At 44.4% G+C, this 17,782-nt stretch overlaps 1 protein-coding gene across 1 annotated transcript; it reads right to left on the bottom strand.

Annotated features, from left to right (window-relative positions):
- Positions 1–657: 657 nt before the first annotated feature.
- On the bottom strand, positions 658–16,809 carry SERPINB8 (serpin family B member 8). The gene is made up of 7 exons (XM_081097660.1): positions 16,614–16,809; positions 12,149–12,388; positions 10,781–10,918; positions 8,329–8,446; positions 6,559–6,701; positions 4,485–4,637; positions 658–2,710 (listed from the first exon to the last, which is right to left on the bottom strand). The coding sequence occupies exons 1-7, from the start codon at positions 16,785–16,787 to the stop codon at positions 2,306–2,308; spliced, it is 1,371 nt and encodes a 456-aa protein (XP_080953786.1). The 5' UTR covers positions 16,788–16,809; the 3' UTR covers positions 658–2,305.
- Between the last annotated feature and the right edge of the window lie 973 nt (positions 16,810–17,782).

Below are 17,782 nucleotides of genomic sequence, written 5' to 3'. Positions count from 1 at the left end.
TAGTAACAACAAGATAAGACTCACCAAGCAACAAGACAGCCAAGCCATCCATGGGAAGCAGAATGGTGCTTGGACGCTGGTGCTCAAGCAGTGCACAGCTGCCATTTGGAAAGGGAGACACCTGCTGCCTACAGAGAAGATAGGCTGGGCCAGATGTTTTAAGTTCCTGCCTTGCTGGCCTTGTTCCTTCAGAACAAAACTCTAAATTGATAGCCTATATCATCTGTATTAGCATCCTTGAGATTATATTGGTACATTTTAAAAGCCTAGCAGGGGTGAGGAGTTGAAGTTAACAGGTGAGAATTTGGTTCCCTTTGAGTATGACTGCTTCAGCCCTATGAGGTTTTCCTGATGGACTGACAGAAAGTGTGTCATCAAACTGGGTAGGACTGTCACTAAAAAAAAGACAAAATTAAAAAAAAAAAAAGGTCTGACTTTTAAGCCTTACTCAACCCATATCAGCAGAACATATCTGATAACCCAAGGTCAACTTGAACCCACAGGCCAAAAACTGGATACTTGAGGAAGAAAAACACTATAAAATAAATTGACTGAAGTGAGCAAAATGGGGGTTGGATGCTGGGAAGGGGGGAATGTGGGATATCTATAATAGTGTCAATAAAAAAAAAGAAAATAAATTGACCAACCTAAACATTTGAAGCAGAACTGTTGCAACAGACATTTTATTTTTTTATATTTTTATTGATTTTGAGAGAGAGGAAAGGAAAGGAAGAGAGAGACAGAAACATTGATGAGAGAGAAACATCAATCAGTTGCCTCCTGTGGGACCCCCTACTAGGGATCGAGCCCACAACCTGAATGGGAATCAAACCAGTGACCTCTCGGTGTATGGATCAATGCTCAATCACTGAGTCATACCAGCCAGGCACAACAGACATTTTAAATAAGAAAATAAAAGAAGATAATAGTGATAAAAAGTAAACAATTTAAAATATCTTATAAGAAAACACAATGATTAAAATAAATAAAAAGAAAATAGATGAGACCCATAATAGTAAGATTTATAAAGAAGCCAAAGACATCTAAGATCAAACTATAAAAATCGACAGCATTTCTCTATTCCAGAGATAAATAACTAAGACATACTACAAAGGCTTTCTAATTAAAAATAAACATAAAAATAAAAAAGCAGCTTGTTCAAGGACAAATAGATGGAACTACATTAAGGGCATAGAGAGAACAATATGTATTAGAGCAGAAAATACTATAAATATGTTCATGCGAATCAAAAGCAGATAGTTGTAAGGGTAGAAATTAGCTACAGAAGGGCCTGATTAACTTGTGTTGGTTTATAAACTTCTATTTGCATACATAGAACAGGGAAGTATATTTATCATTGTTAACAGTAGTGATTGCTGGGTAGTGGAACTGTGAGTGACTAATTTTCTTTGTATACTTTTCTATAATTTCTAAAATGTTCAGATTAAAAGTGTGTTTTTTTAATCTGAAAAAATGACGTAGGGAGATCTGTTTTTTAACACGGGGGGTGCTTGAGCTATGTGTGATTAACTAGAGGGTCATTACTTCCAAGAAGTGCTTGGTGTGGGCTTTTTCCTGGTTGTGTGTATGTTTCAGAAGCAAGGGAAATGGAGAGGACTGGGCATGTTTCAGAGATTTGGCTCCAAACTCATTTCTGAAGCTACCTGCTGAGCCCCTGAACTCATATCAGGTTTATGGCAAAAGGATTTGAAGGAGTGATTTGCATAAGGGACTGTGTGAGATATGGGACATGCAAGGCTGCCTGTGTGATACTGCCCAGGGGGCACTCTGTCTCAGTTGTTATGAGACATAGGTGGCTAGTGTTAGTTGTAGCATCCACCCCTGGCCTTGTATGCAGGGGGCCTGGACACTGCCATCTCCAGCTGAGCCTGGCAATGGTGGTGGGCACCTCAGTGATCTTTGAGATCATTGTAGAATGGAAGGGCATGTGGAGGGCTGATTTGTCAATCCTTGACATGTTCCTAAAGATGCCCACAATGGGCACGGACTTTGAGGATTGCTGGCCATCTTATAGCAGGTAGGTGAGGGCAGAGTCTTTGAGGGAAGAGCTCCCCAAACATTTCAGAACAAGCATACCCTTCTCCTTCCCAAACTCCACCCATCTGAAGTCTCAATTAATCTCAGTGGCCGTGGAATATTTGGTAAAGACATTCACAGACATCCTAGGTGCAAACGCTTTATTTTGGCATTCATACCACCACATGCACCAATTTGGTCCTACAGAATCTGAATCAAGGCAAGGTTGGCAGAAGGGAAAGGAGCACCTGTAAGCAATGGCACCTCTTTATGGAGAAGAGAACCTGCCGCAGAACAAGATACTGTTGGTTTTGTGGTGCCTGATGAAGAAAAGGAATGGGTGGTCTGCACAAAATCTTGGCTCTATTCTGCAGGACCGGGAATTCCTGACCACGGCAGTGGCCGCAGCTGCCTCTGTGCCTTCCTCATTGACCTCTACAAAGCACTTGTGTGCAACCTTGGACACAGGCACATTCTTCTTAGTTGACATTCCAGAAAAGTCTGCCTTGGCTTCCTCAAAAGCATCAGTCATTCCTAAACTTCGAAGATAAGACTCCAAGTCATAGCTCTTCTCCAGTTTTAACCGGGGAAGAAAAACTTGAACTTTTATCTCACTCATGTTTTCTGGATCCGTCCAGGCTCTGAACTTCTCATATGTAAGTGCCTTTTCCACCTGAAATAATGAAGAGTCAAATCCTAAAATCCAGATGACAATAGCCTGGTGTGCACCCCCCTTTATTCATCCCCCATAGAATGCAACTAGATGCTGAGTTCTGAACCAAGACAATCTACTGAGATTGTCCTTACACCCAGATTTCCCCTCAAATTCTCATCTTTTCCCTGTTTTGTGGAACCAAGAGTAAAACACCTAAGACAATGGGAGGGTTTTTTTTAAACCATCCATATCAAATTCATTTCAAAATTATTTAATATCCTATCTAACAAAAAGGGAATATGCTAATTGACTCTCACTTCGTTGCAAAGATGGCAGTGCCCACAGCCAATAAGGAGGGAATATTCTAATTGTCTGACCTGCCCTCAAAGATGGCGGTGCCCACAGCCACAAGATGGCAGCGCCTAGTCCCCTAAGCCCTGCTGGGCCCGGCCTTGCCGCGCACCTGCCTCTGGAGTCCCCCAGTCCCCTCGGCCTCCCAGCCACCCAGGGCCAGCCAGAGGCGCAGGCAAGCCTCAGATGGCGGCTGCCCAGCTGCCCAGAACCGCCCGAGGCTCAGGTAACCAGGGCCGGCTGAGACTTGCGCTGCCGGCAGTGGCAGCAGCAGAGGTGTGATGGGACCATTGCCTTCTTCTGATCACCAGGTCAACTCCTGCCCCTGAGGGCTCCCGGACTGTGAGAGGGGGCAGGCCGGGTTGAGGGACCCCCACTCCAGTGCATGAATTTTCATGCACCAGGCCTCTAGTATTTTAATAATCAGGCAGACCCCACCCTCAACATCCTGTGCATTGGTATGCTGGAGCTGGCTTGTATATCTGGCGAAAGTCAATTGTTAAATTCTTGGTAATCTAAACTTAGCCAAGTGGAGTATTTGCATGAAATCAGCAAATATTATAAGTCCCATCACCCAGGGATCCAGATAGCCAGCACACTGTTGGTTCTCTACCATCCATCTTACAAATTTACCTTCCTCCTGAACTCCATTCCTTTTCTGTCATGGGAAGAGGGCTCTCTGCTCCTGTCTAAGATACACTGCTCACCTGTACTCTTGTACTCAAAATGTGGTCCATGACCAATAATAGCACCTGTATCACCTGGAATCTTGTTAGAAATGCAAAAAATCTCAGGCCATAGCCCAGCCGTGGGCAAACTACGGCCCGCAAGCCGGATCCGGCCCGTTTGAAATGAATAAAACTATTGAAAAAAAAGACCATACCCTTTTATGTAATGATGTTTACTTTGAATTTATATTAGTTCACACAAACACTCCATCCATGCTTTTGTTCCGGCCCTCTGGTCCAGTTTAAGAACCCATTGTGGCCCTCGAGTCAAAAAGTTTGCCCACCCCTGCCATAGCCCTTAGTCAAAAATCTTCATTGTAGCAAGATCCCTAGGAGATTTGTATGCACATGGATGTTTGAGGAACTCAGCCCAGATCAATCCTGTCCTTTTCTAGTACTTTCATTCAACAGTTATTGGGCCCTCAACTAGCCTCTCTCTTAAGAATAAAGAATAACGATTAATGAATAATTCTTTTAAATTCTTGGAGCTCTCCTTAGCTTCAACATTTGTCCTTACCCGCAATTCCATTCCTAGATATATACTCAACAGAAATGCATATACACTCCCACCAAAGACATGCAATAGTGTTCATCCAGCACTCTTTGTAATAACTCCAAATTGAAAACTCCTCAAATGCTATCTGATGGATGGACTTAGAGAAAGGAGCTAAGACTAGATCCACAGACACTCAGACTCATTGCCAAGGGCTTACCACTGCAAGATCAATGTCTTCATCAGGCAGCAGAATGACCATGCTCAGCTCCTCCCCCACATAGGGCAGCTCCAGGATCTGGCTTTTCACCTCCTCCACACAGCCCATTTTAAATTTATCATGCTTAAACATCATCTGCACTGTCTTTTTTTCCTAATGAAAACATGAAATTAAAATCAGATTTTTGAAAAATGAGCACAGTTCACTAAAAATATGTCTAATTCACAGAACCTCTAGATACATTTAAGAGAATGATTACTTCTGTGCATTTATGCTGATATATACAAAATCCTCATTATTACATATTAGTATTGAGTATAACATGCTCATGCCCCAGCAGATCAATTATAACCAGATAAGAGAATAAATTGTAAAATATGGACAGACATAAAACTCTCTCATTATTTTTGGAAGAAGTTTAGGTTTTCTTTTTTGAGAAAATACATAAAGAAGCACTCCCAGAGACCTTATAATTAAAAATTGTTTTTCTAAGTTTAGAGGAGAATTAACTAATATTCAGGTCTTTGGGCTGGAGGATTAGGTTAGAGAAGATGTATAGGCCAAAGGAAGTTAGACTTTTATTCTGAAAAGTTGCTCAATTATACAATTGATTACACAGCTTTGATTTTCTTGAAGGGAGAACCTTAACAAGATGTGTAGGGTTCACCATTTTTAAAGCTTGCATCAAATATACTCTAGACTTTTAAATCTTGGTGCAATGTGCTATTGTCAAGTTGATGGAGGTGAAATTCCAAGCTAACAGCTATTGACACCAGCCATTATCATACACAAAAGGAATGGAGAGATATATTTTTAATGTTCGACTTATAAGTCTGGATACCTAATGTAGAACATGATGACTATATATATATATAATGCAAATTAGGCCGGGACTCCATAACGGGAGGAGGTTGAGTGGGCAGGTGAGACCCAGAGCAGAGACAAAGACAGGGGCAGGGGGGCCTGCCTGAGCTGGCGCGGTGGCTCAGGTGGCCCCAGAGCAGACACAGGCAGGGGGGCCAGGAACACTGCAAATCAGGCGCGGGTCCTGGCCTCCTGGGGTCCCAGAGTGGACCAATCTGGCCGAACTCCCATGGTGGCCAGTGCTGCACGAGTCAGGTGTAGGTCCCGACCCCCTGTGGGGTGCCTCCTCCCACAGGGGGAGGTGGGGCGCCTCCTTGTGTGATTTCAATCACATGCTGGGCCTCTAGTAGTTAATAAAACTGTACTGAATTCTGGATAGTTGCTAACAGAGTAGATTTCAGGGCTCTCATTACACACACAAGAAGGTAAGTATGTGGAGAGATGTTAGTTAGCTTTTCAGTATGCATATTAAATCATAATCTTGTACACTTTGAATATATACAATTTTTATTTTTAAAAGATTCCCCCAAAATTAAAAATAAATATTCAGCCCTAACTGGTTTGGCTCAGTGGATAGAGCATCAGCCTGCGGACTCAAGGGTCCCAGGTTCGATTCCGGTCAAGGGCATGTACCTTGGTTGCGGGCACACCCCCAGTGGGGAGTGTGCAGGAGGCAGCTGATCGATGTTACTCTCTCATCAATGTTTCTGGCTCTCTATCCCTCTCCCTTCCTCTCTGTAAAAAATCAATAAAATATATTTAAAAAAATAAATAAATAAATAAATATTCAGCCTTAACATCTGTTAACAACTTTTTCCTTGTGCTCAGAATTGCATAGCCATGGATTCTAAGGCAATAAATAGGCACAGTTTACCATGACACTAAAGAGGTGTCTAAGTAAATATAGTCAGTGATAGTTCAATATAAGCATAATTCCAAGGCTTAGAAGAAATTTTTTTCCATCACAATAATGTGACCAGGGATAGGTCATTTTGAACAAGGTCTGAAAAATGGAAACTATCAATAGAAAAAATTATTTTCATTTTTCTCCTCTTTTTTCCAATAACATATAGGAGGCATGAAATACATTCAGAAATGGGTCAACAATCAAAACAGTGTGAAATAAATGATTGATATTTTTCCCATTCACAACTATTCCCAATGTGCTACTCTAAGAAAATAGCGGTGTATCTGAAGTCGCTGTCCCTACCTGGTTGACTTTGAAAGGCATCCCCCTTGTGTGTTTTCTGTCGAACTGCTCCTTCCACCTGCCTTTGAAGTAGATCGCATTCACCAGAACCAGTTTGGTCAGTGGATCAACGGTGCCAACACCCAAAATCTCCGAAATCTTACCTATAAAGAGTAGGAGAGAAATGTATTGCTATTTGGGGGAGAATAAATATTCTTTTACAAAAATCCCCTTGACATAGAACACAGGCTTGGTTGACAGCCAGGCTGGAATCCTGTCTTTCGGTTGCTGGATGACTCGGGGTGATGACGCTTTGGGCTGGGCACCCACACTGCGTACTGTCTGTCCTTAAGCAGCAATCCTGAAAAGGGCAGGTCAACTATCATTTTGCCCTCAACTGACAGATGTAGAAATTCAGGTTCAGAGCATTTGCCTAACTTTTTTGCTAAGGTCACTAGATGGCAAGTAACTGGGCTGAGAAAAGATTTTATTTTAACTATAAGCCACTCAACCTTGGCACCATAATTTCTCAACCATGCCACTGTTGACATTTTAGGCCAGATAATTATTTGCTGAGGGGAGGAGAGCCTTCCAAAGAATGGGAAATGCAGCCCGATCATGGGAGAAAGCAGGCTTCCTGAACAGGGTGAATGGAGCAAAGGAATTAGGGGTATGCAATGAAGAAGCCCAACTTGTTGTTCAACGAAAGTAGGGACAAGGTGATCCCCAAAGTCCCCCCAGCTCTAATATTCTGGAAAAAAAAACATGGGTGGCCAGCCTGATGGAAGGAAAGGTGTGAACAGCTGTGGAGGGAATGCAGCAGGTGAAGGAAGGTGAGGTACAAAGCTTCTGGCTTCGCCAGTGACTTACAACTGCTCCAATTACTGGGGAATGAGAGACCACTGCACATAACACCTAAGAAAACATGAAAGGTTCTTCCCTTCCAACAGTCATTACTTTATGGGCTCTCAGTATAATCGTGATTGTTGCTGCTGCCTGAGATGGCAGGGATGCCACAAAGACTGAATGGATGGAATGATGAGTGTTGTTTGGGCACGCGGAGAAATTAGTGACTGAAGTCCCCATGTTCTGGAAGTCTCTACATGGTAGCTATTTAGAGTGCTTAAAAGCATGTCCTTTTTCTCTGCACTCTAATCAGGAACTGGTGGAACTATATCTTCTGAGACAGAATGTGGTTTGGACAGGGGACTTCGTAGGCTCCGCATAGGCTGTGGTTCCTGAATCTGGAGCAAACTCAGAAAACGTCATACTCTAAAAGCAAACTTAGCCACAGCCTCGTGACAAAGAAGGAGCAGGCCAAGAATGAAACCAGAGCTGTTCCATTACCACAGGGAGATAATGTGAAAGGTGGCCCTATCTGAGCTGCCACCAAAATTGGATGTCATCCTGCCCTCAGAGTGGGCAAGGCTCCTCCCAGATAGTAGAAAAACAGGGCCCCATGAGGATGCGTTTTTCTGATATTTTCTAGTAGAGTCCAGTGGGGAAGGCGTCTGAGACCCTTACACCTGGTTTAAGTTTTTATTTGAAATCACCACTCTGGGATCTGATAAGCCCAAGAAAAATCACAGAACTGCATGGCTGGCCTGAAATCACAGTGAGCACGTGCACATACACAGACACAGACACACACAGAGACACACACACACACACACACACACACACACGCTGGTTACAGGGTGCCAGTGGCAATACTGTGGAGGTCACAGCCCAGGCCCTCTCACCTCCTGTTCCTTCGCAGCTTCCCAAGCGCATGGAAATGAAACCTCTCACCTTCAGTCTTTTCTGCCACCCAGTCGTTGATGTGCTTTCTGCATTCCTCGGTGTCTTTAGCAAAGGACAGCTCCTCCAGCTCGGCCTGATAGAACTTCTGGCAGGATTCCTTAAAGGCCTGCAAGCGCAAGATACCAAGTCCAACCCCATGCAGCAGGTCCCCATGGTGGGAACACATCTGTTTTTTCTGAACATGTTTCTAGCCTAACTGCTTGCACAGCTCATCCTGCATTTTAACACTCATTCATGCAATTAACAAAAATGCACAAACCACCACTGGGTGCTGGACACCAGGGTGAAGACATGGCATGAGACCAGAGATGGCTCCCAGTCTGTGAGATGACGTACACGCACAGATAGTTATAAGATGTCTTGAGAACATGAAGGGTGGCAGGCATGCACCAAAGAGCCCATCATGAATGCCCATCAAGCACTTAAACTGCATATTGATTTCTGTTTGATTTTTCTGTCTCCCTCCCCACCAAGCACTCTAACTTTCTTTATTCACTTTTGCATCACTGGCACCAGCCCCAGAGTCTGAAACATATCTGTGGAGTGATTGGGAGGCTCCATGGCAGAACTAGATTACCAAGAAATCTTACAGGTCTCCCAGGAGTGGAATGTGACTGTCCTAGATGTGTGTGTGTATGTGTGTGTGCCATAAACCAATTCCAGCATGTCTTAATTTTAAGAGTTTCATCAAAAGGCTGATGAGACTTGGGGACTCAACAGGGTTGAGTCACACATATAGTCACCTGTGGGAATGGCTAAAGGCACTTCCCCAAACTTGAATAGTAAAGTGATTGTGGCTGCCAGACAGTTAAAGGGCATCTTAATCTACATGTTATTGCCTCCTACTGGCCAAACACCTGAATAGCTGTAGGCTATTCCCCAAACTGACAATGCTTCTGTAGCCTTTGAAACCTTACCCTTTGAAGTGTATTATCTCTACCTTGCCTTAGGACAAATTGTGTGAATAAAAGCAAGGGTCCTAGACAAGGAGGGACTCTTCAGTTTCTTTAGCTGAAGGTCCTCTGACCCCCAATGCCTTTCAAAATTATATCTCATCTCTGGACTCTTTATTAGTCTCTGGATTCCTATGCCATCTATGCACTATGCACAGCCTTTTCCAGATTCCTGAACCCTTCTTGATGCTGGGACAAGAACCCCGGCATGTGTGTGTGTGTATGTGTGTGTATGGTGTGTGTGTGTGTGTGTGTGTGTGTGTGTAAGGGATTAGGGGGAAAAAAACACAGGGACAGGGGCTGAACCTTGAAATGTAAGGTGGGATCAAATCAGGGAGGCCCTGTACCCAATATATTAAAACCCAACGATAACTCACCTCACAAAAACTTGGTCTCAGATATAATGTGCCTGGAGGGTGCCTATCCTCCGCCCATCTCCTGTTCTCAAATAGTTTAGCTTCTACAGAAGAAAGAAGATGTAGAGAGAAGAGCCAAGCAACTGAGAAAGGTGGCAGGTGGTTCCCTGTGTCCCCAATATTCCCCAATAACAATATTCAAAGATTAGGCTGATGTTCAAAGTGAACATTGTTTAACCAGTAGATTCCTGGAATCATGCTTATCCTAGAAGACCTAGCCAGCTGAAAGATCCAGAATCATCTCCAGTGATTTTTATGCCCAGTGCAGGCAACCTCCACGGGGTAGTGCCCACCAGCAGGGATGTATGTGAGTCCTACAGAAGAATCCTGGGAACTGCCAGGCAATAAACGGCCAGGCTCATCCTGACCATTTCCTTTATCTCAAGATAGCATCTCTCTGCATATTACACAGCAGCATTTTTTGGACCTCACTTACTGAATCATGGCAGGCTTTCTTTCACTGGACAAGGGGAACTCTGGAATTATACACTTAAATCAATAGGAACTACTCAGATCAAGAGGAAAAGAGTCTGGATGTCAGAGGATGGACATATTGAGATTAAAGTTCAGGAGGAATATATCAGAAACAATTTAAAAAGGGCATAATTCAGAAGCCATCATAAAATTCAAAATTATAATTACAGAGGTAAAATTCTAAGCAAATGTTTAAGGTAGTAGATTTATACTTTATCTCAGTTCCTCTGAAGTTTCTATTTAATTTTCAATTTATTGTTAATCAATGTGTGAGTACTACTGCGCTGGCCCATGTGGCTCAGTTGGTTGGAGCCTTGTCCAGTACAACTAAAGGTCACAGGTTCGATTCCTGGTCAGGGCACATACCCAGGTTTCAAGTACAATCACCAATCAGGGCTTGTGTGGAGGCTATCTATTGATGTTTCACTCTCACATCAATGTTTCTCTCTCTCTCTGCCTCCCTCCCTCTCCCTTCCTTTCTCTCTAAAAGCAATAAAAGCATGTCCTCAGGTGAGGATTAAAAATAATAATAAATAAATAAATAAATAAATAAATAAATAAATAAATAAATAAAAAAAATATGTGAGTACTACGTACCGGAAGGAAATCACACGTCTTTTCTCCAAAGAGTCTGTTGGCAGTTCTGAGCAAGTACTGGGTGTCAGATCTGTTAACGTCCGAGAGAAGTGCCTGGAAACCTTGGTGGACATCACCAGCCTTGTTCAGACAAAGTGCCTGGTAAGAGAAAACACAGACTTTTAACATTGCCATTTTGCTCCTCCAAACAAATCTTCATGCTGAAAATCACAGAGGATCCTATCTCGAAATGAGTTTGCTTTCACCAGTCAGCACAGGCTTTCTCAACCTCGGACTACTGACATGTTGGACCAGTTTCTTTGTTGTTGGGGCTGTCCTGTACACACAAGATATGTTGCAGCATTTCTGGCCTCCACCCACTAGATGGCAGCAGTACCTCTCAATTATAACCACCAAAACTGCCTCCATTTCAAACCGCGCCCCCCCCCCCCCCCCCCCCCGCCCGCCCCGCCTCCCTGGGTGTTTTACAGGAAGGCCAGGTTGTGAAAACTCAGGAGGGAGACAGAACACAACAAATAGGTGGCTGGAATGGATCTAGCCTGACCTGGGAAAACTTCAAGAATGAGCAGAAATAAACATGAAAATGTCTCACCAGCAATATTACAGAGGTTCTCCAGCCCAACCAACACCCCAGCCCAAAGCCTCAGTCCTCCCGTGAACTGGATGAAACAACCATGGAGATTCAGACAGTGGACACGCTTCTGTACACCCTGACATGAGTGGCAAAGTGACGAGCATAAGCAATTTTCTGGGTCGCTTTCACAAGACGATCAAAGAAACTAAGACCCAAAGAGGTTAAGGACTCCTTCCCTAAGGTATCATCCACCACTTCAGGGTAGCTGAGGTCACACCGAACCCCCATCAGATCTGTCAGATCATATATTCCTACTCAGTGACTCTGGGTAATAGAAGTCCACATCTGTGTGCATTCTTCCTCCACTTGTGCACAATCATACATTAGAAATAACTTGTTTGACAGAAAGTGCATTTACATAGCTACATTTCCATTTGAAATGTGTTAGCAAAAGTTAAAATATAATAAAGCTTAAATTTTTGGCCTTCTTATGGGACAAAATTATAATTTACCTTACTTCTCAAAGATACAATTTTGATGTAGCATATTGATGCTTTTTATCCACAGAAAATAACCTGAGACTTGATTTCTCCCATAAACACTAAGAGGAAATTCCCTGTCCTATGTAATTTACCTGCTCTACCTATGTCTGCCCTTTGTCCATAGCAAGTGTCCCCCTTCCCACCTACCAGCCACACTGGTTTTCATCAGCTGGGATAGATATGAAAAGACCAGCCCCGTGGAAGCAGAGAAAAAACCATGCATTGCTCTTCCTTTGTGGCAGGCACACCTACCTGGGACATCTGGGCTGCAGTGTCTCCTTTGGCCCCCATGAAGACCATGGCCAGGGCAGAGGAGATGCTCAGAGGAGATAAGAACACATTCTGTGAGTTGTCTTCTTCACCCAACATTTTTAATAAGTTGATGGCAAAAGTGCCATTTGCTTCCCCAAAGTCATCCATCAGGGAAGGTCTGTTGATACCAAGGGAAGGTCTATTGATGGATGATACCAAAATGGATCTTGCCCAATGAATCTGGAAAGGAATTAATTTCAATATTAAAACAAATTAACACCTTTGGGTACCAGTGCCACAATTCAACTGTGTCATAAAAACACAACACAGAAGCACATCAAGCCAAACCCTCTGACACCAGGTGTGGTCGGCAGAATAACCATACCCCCAAAGACATCCACGTTGAATTCCCCAATCTGTGACTACATTATCTTATGTGGCATGAGGGACTTTGCCGATGCCAGCGAATTAGGAATAATAAGATGGGGAGAATCTACTGGGTGATCCACGTGGGCTCACTGTAATCACAAGGTCCTTACAAGAGGAAGGCAGGAGGATCAAAGTCAGAAATGTGATGATGGATGCAAAGATCAGAATGATGAGAACCCAGGAACCAAGGAATGCAGGCAGCCTTTAAGGGCTGCAAAAGGCAAGGAAACTGATTCTTTCCTTGGACCTCCAGAAAAAGAAAACAAAACAGTAACTCTGGGGACCTATTTTGGACTTCTGACCTCCAGAACTGTCTGATAATAAATTTTTGTTGCTTTCAAGAACCAAATTTGTGGTAAGGTTTTACAGCATCGATAGGTAACTAATACTCTGGTTTACTCACCAAGTAAATCCCAGAGCTCATAACCGATCCCATCCTTAGCAACAGGACCTCTGCTGAGGCTCGGACACTCTCCAAGACCTGCTGACTGCTAATCTCATTTGTACACTAAAGCTGTTAGAGCAGTGTACAACTGCTCTTTAAATACAGTTCCTCATGTTGTGACCCAACCATAAAATTACTTTCATTGTTACTCCATAACTGTAATGTTGCTACTGTTATGAATCGTAATGTAAATATCTGATATGCAGGATGGTCTTAGGCGACCATCCCGCCAAAGGGGTCACGACCCCACAGGTTGAGAACCACTGTGTTAGAGGATTGGAACTTTAAACAAAATGGACCTTGCCCAATGAGTCTAAAAAGGAATTAATTTCAATATAAAACAGAGTAATACCTTTGGGTACCAGTGTCACAATTCAACTGTGTCATAAAAACACAACAATGTGATTTCCAGTCAGTAAAATGAGTTGGCATTAAACTAGTTTTCCCTTTACAGGTGAACAGACAAGGTCAGGACTCCTCTTAAGGTCTCATAGTAAGAGTGGCCGAGTTGGCCGCAAAAGCAAGCCTTCTGGTACCAAGTGTGTCATCTTCCTCTTCCTGGGGCTTTGAACACCTGCCAACTCCCTGCTCCACTCCCCTTCCTCATACACACACCCCAAAGTGAATTTGTTCAAAGAGCATTTAAGTAGAACTTTCCTTATTTGGGTTTGGGCAAGGAAATGAACAATAAATGTCATAATTCCCACCTGCGAGCGAGCTCCCTAGGGGAGACACACAGACACAAATGCATGGTTACAAGCCAGCCAGGGGCCCCGTAACAGGATTTACAGAAAGCCATGGAAGACCACAGAACAGCAGAATGAATTTACTTTAGCAGCCCCTGTGGTGAAGATGAGTGGTGAGCTGGCCCTACAAGGTGGGACAAAAGTTTCAGTAAGCTGGTGAAAGGGGGAGGTGAATTTTAAGGCTGTGGCTGTGGGATTGGCAGATGCAAAGAATGTAGCAGGGCGACATGTTTGTGTGTGGCCAGGGAGTGGGTCTGTGTGGTGTCCTCACAGGGACAGGGTGTGGTGAGTCAGGATGGGCCCCTTGTACCCGGTTTAAAAGTCTGAACTTCAGCTATTGGCTGGAAAGCCATGCATGATTTTTAAACAAATGCTTTACAGGAATATATTGGAATTTTAGAGAAATACTGTGGCTCACCCTATAGCATGAAAAAAGGCTGGGGACCCAGCTGGTGGACCACTGCCGTTGATCAGTACAGCTGAATACAGAGGAAGCTCACGCACTAGCAGTGATGGCGAACCTATGACACGCGTGTCAGAGGTGACACGTGAACTCATTTTTTTTGTTGATTTTTCTTTGTTAAATGGCATTTAAATATATAAAATAAATATCAAAAATATAAATCTTTGTTTTACTATTGTTGCAAAAATCAAAAAATTTCTATATGTGACACAGCACCAGAGTTAAGTTAGGGTTTTTCAAAATGCTGACACGCCGAGCTCAAAAGGTTCGCCATCACTGCTCTAGAGCAGCCTTGGGCAAACTACGGCCGCGGGCCGGATCCGGCCTGTTTGAAATGAATAAAACTAAAAAAAAAAAAAGACCTGGACCCTTTTATGTAATGATGTTTACTTTGAATTTATATTAGTTCACACAAACACTCCATCCATGCTTTTGTTCCAGCCCTCCGGTCCAGTTTAAGAACCCATTGTGGCCCTCGAGTCAAAAAGTTTGCCCACCCCTGCTCTAGAGAGTGGGAGATGGAACTGCCCTGTTGGGGGACTGATCACATCAGGGCAGGGAGCGGAAGGAGTCAAGGATTACACTGAAGCTTCTTAAAAGACAACAGACCCAAAGTGGAGTCACTTATGCGAAGCCCCACATCACCAAACCAAGACTTAATTACAGTTTCAGCTCTCCCAGAAACGGGATCTTAAAGCAGTCAATCAGGGTACCTGATCAGCACTAGTCAGGTCATCTGCCGTCCCTAAAGGAAAGCAACTGCAATAACCCACCGGCCTTTTGCCCAATCCTTGTCCTGGTCCCTTCTGCCTACAAAAGCCTTTCATTGTCTACAGCTCCTTGGAGCTCCTTTCAGTCTGCTAGGTTGGATGCTGCCAGACTCAAACTGATCTTTTGCTCAAATAAACTCTTAGAATTTTTAATGTGCCTTGGCTTATCTTCTAATAGACTGCTAACTAATTATGCTGAAGAGGGGCCAGGAGCCACAGGAAGTTCATATGAGGAGCCAGCACGGAATGGGGAAGGTGTACATTCCAGGTGACATGTGTGGAACACACCACACCAACAGAGCAGAACTAAGACAGCCAGGGCGTTGGCAGGTGACATAAGGTGAGCAAGGGTCCTAGAGGGAGAGCTTGGGAACCACAGCATTCTGATTCCAGGAGAGTCTAGGCAAATGGGATGATATCACTCAAAAGGTACAGTGGAGGCAGAAGACAAGAAAGTCACCTAGTTCTGGAGACTGTCCAATGTTTGCAGGTAGGAAGAGGAAGAGGGCAGGGACTGCCACCCAGCAATCGGGACATTCTGGGAGAGCTGCGAGTCTCTCTCTCTCTCTCTCTCTCTCTCTCTCTCTCTCTCTGTGTGTGTGTGTGTTGTCTGGGGGGAGGAGGGAACAGGGAAGCTGGGAGGCAGGCAGGAGGAGAGGTCAGGCCGGTAGTGAACTTGGAGGCAGTTTGGCCCAGAAGCAGCCTCAGCAAGGAGAGGGAGCAGGGGCTGGAGCTACAAGGCGGAGTGGCTGGGAAGTGAGGACTCCATTCCATTAAGTACTGCGGCTGCTGCGGAGAAGACAGCAGGTGAGCGCGCACCTTTTCAAGGTGAGAGAGAGAAGCCCATGAAGAACAGATGAAAGAAAGGAAAAATGGACAAAGAATTGAAGGGAAAAAAAACAGAAAAAGAAAGGAAGGAAGGAGGGACGAAGGAAGGAATCAGAGGGGGGTGTAAGGGAAGGAGAGAGAGAGAGAGAGAGAGAGAGAGAGAGAGAGAGAGAGAGAGAGAGAGAGAGAGAGAAACAGGCAGGATCGCAGAGGGAGTCAGGGGACAGGCATCTGCGCGGGAGGTGGCTTGCCCAGCACCCCGGAACTTGCCCCAGGAGGCACAGAAAATCCAGGCCAGGGTGCAATTAGCACTCCAGTTTTCCGGCTGCACCCTGCGGCTCCTCCCACTCACCTCCCAAAGTTTCCGCCCACCCTTCTGGGTCACTGGCTACTCCTTCACGGCTGGCAAAGGGCAACGCAGTGGCGTCAGCAGGCCGCAGTGTCCCTCCCACCCGGACCACCCTCAGACCCAGTCGCCGCTCGGCAGCGCTCGGGTCCCACGCCCCCCGCCTAGGCGGACACGCACCGCCCGGTAGCGCACCAGACTGCGTGGCGGAGCCAAGGGCGCGGCGGGGACCACGGCGACCCCGGTCCAGTAGCAATCCTGCCGGGTTACCCCTCGCCACCTTTCCCCTAGTCGTCTCCGCCCCTTCCTCCTCTAGCGCCTGCCGTCTGCCTTCCTCCCTCCCTCCCTTCCCTTCCTCCTTCCCGCCCTGCGCCCGAGCTCCTGGCCAGAGGGGTCCGCGTGGGAACCTGGGACCCGAGCGCCTCCCAGCCCCGGTACCTGGGAAGTTCCTGCTGCGGCTGCTGCTCCTGCTTTGCAGCTACTAGTCCAACTTGGAAGATGCTTCCCGTTCGCTCTGATTTGCTTCCGGCGATGACTCACAGCAGCCGGATTGCACTGGCCTGAACCATCTGACCCACATCCCCAGGCTGGGGCCGGGAGGAGCCTGAGCATCGCGCTCACCCTCCGCCCAGGCCCGAGTGCAGATGGCTTGGCGCGGGAGCCTCGCGTCCAGTCCTACACCCAGTGGGGGATTGGTTCCTTTTCCTGTGTTAGCATGCGCAGAATTCCTGCTCAGTGTGTGCATGCAAGAGAAGTTCGGACATTGAGACTTGCTTTTGAAAATTAACCAAAAGCAAAACCGGAGGTGAAAAGTGGTTCCTAAAGCCATTTGTTTCCAAACTGCATAGGGTACACCATCAAAACAATTGTTGAGCATATACCCCCAGTACCTATATGAACTATATGTAGTAATATGTTAACTATTAATATACCATGAACACTATAAAACACATAAACAGAAATTAAAACGAATAAGAAATAAAAATTTTATTAAAATACTCATTTTTTTCTGCTTACAAAAATTTAAAAATTTAATGAGACCAGTGTAATTAAATGCGTGATTGTTTTCATTTTAGTTTAAAGCTTTGAAATAGAGTTAATTTGAAGACCTGGTTTTAAGTTCAGTTTATTTCTAAACTTGCATTATTGATGGCTGTCAGGAAGAAAGGCTGCTGGGGAAATGGGTTGATTTAAATGGAACAAAAATATCTTTGGCTCTACTTACTAAATCTTGACACTTGATTTTTTTCAATCCATATACTAATTGTGCAAATATTTCTAGTTGACATCTCACTAGTAAAAAACCATTCATCCTCTTGAAAGTCAGTTCTTTCTGCAAGCTAATTTTTTCTAAATGTTGTATTTTTAACGTTTTTACAGTTTGAAGCCCACCAAATGTTTTCTGTTTGGAAGATTTTTATGAAGTTTTGAAATTGTATTTTCACTTTTAAATGCAAATATATGAGAGTTTAAATATTTTTTTTAGTAATAAAATCATCTAATGATGGAAAAAATACACAAATAGATGTTCTCAAAAGGATCACTCCACATTCTTAAAAAAAAAAAAAAAGTTGATTTCTCATTCACAGACAATGAGCACCTTTACC

Source organism: Myotis nattereri, assembly GCF_964212035.1.
Source record: "Myotis nattereri genome assembly, chromosome: 8".
Lineage (NCBI taxonomy): Eukaryota > Metazoa > Chordata > Mammalia > Chiroptera > Vespertilionidae > Myotis > Myotis nattereri.
Note: the sequence above shows the minus strand (reverse complement) of the source record. Positions and strands in the feature narration are given on the sequence as shown.

Bases quoted from the DNA above. Each gene is read 5' to 3' on its own strand.
- SERPINB8 (XM_081097660.1), bottom strand. From the start codon at position 16,787: ATGCTCAGGCTCCTCCCGGCCCCAGCCTGGGGATGTGGGTCAGATGGT. The intron at 8,447-10,780 runs GTACGTAGTACT...TTGCGCTTGCAG, and splicing joins AGACGTGTGATTTCCTTCCG to GCCTTTAAGGAATCCTGCCA. The intron at 6,702-8,328 runs GTGAGAGGTTTC...TACTCTTTATAG, and splicing joins GGTGGCAGAAAAGACTGAAG to GTAAGATTTCGGAGATTTTG.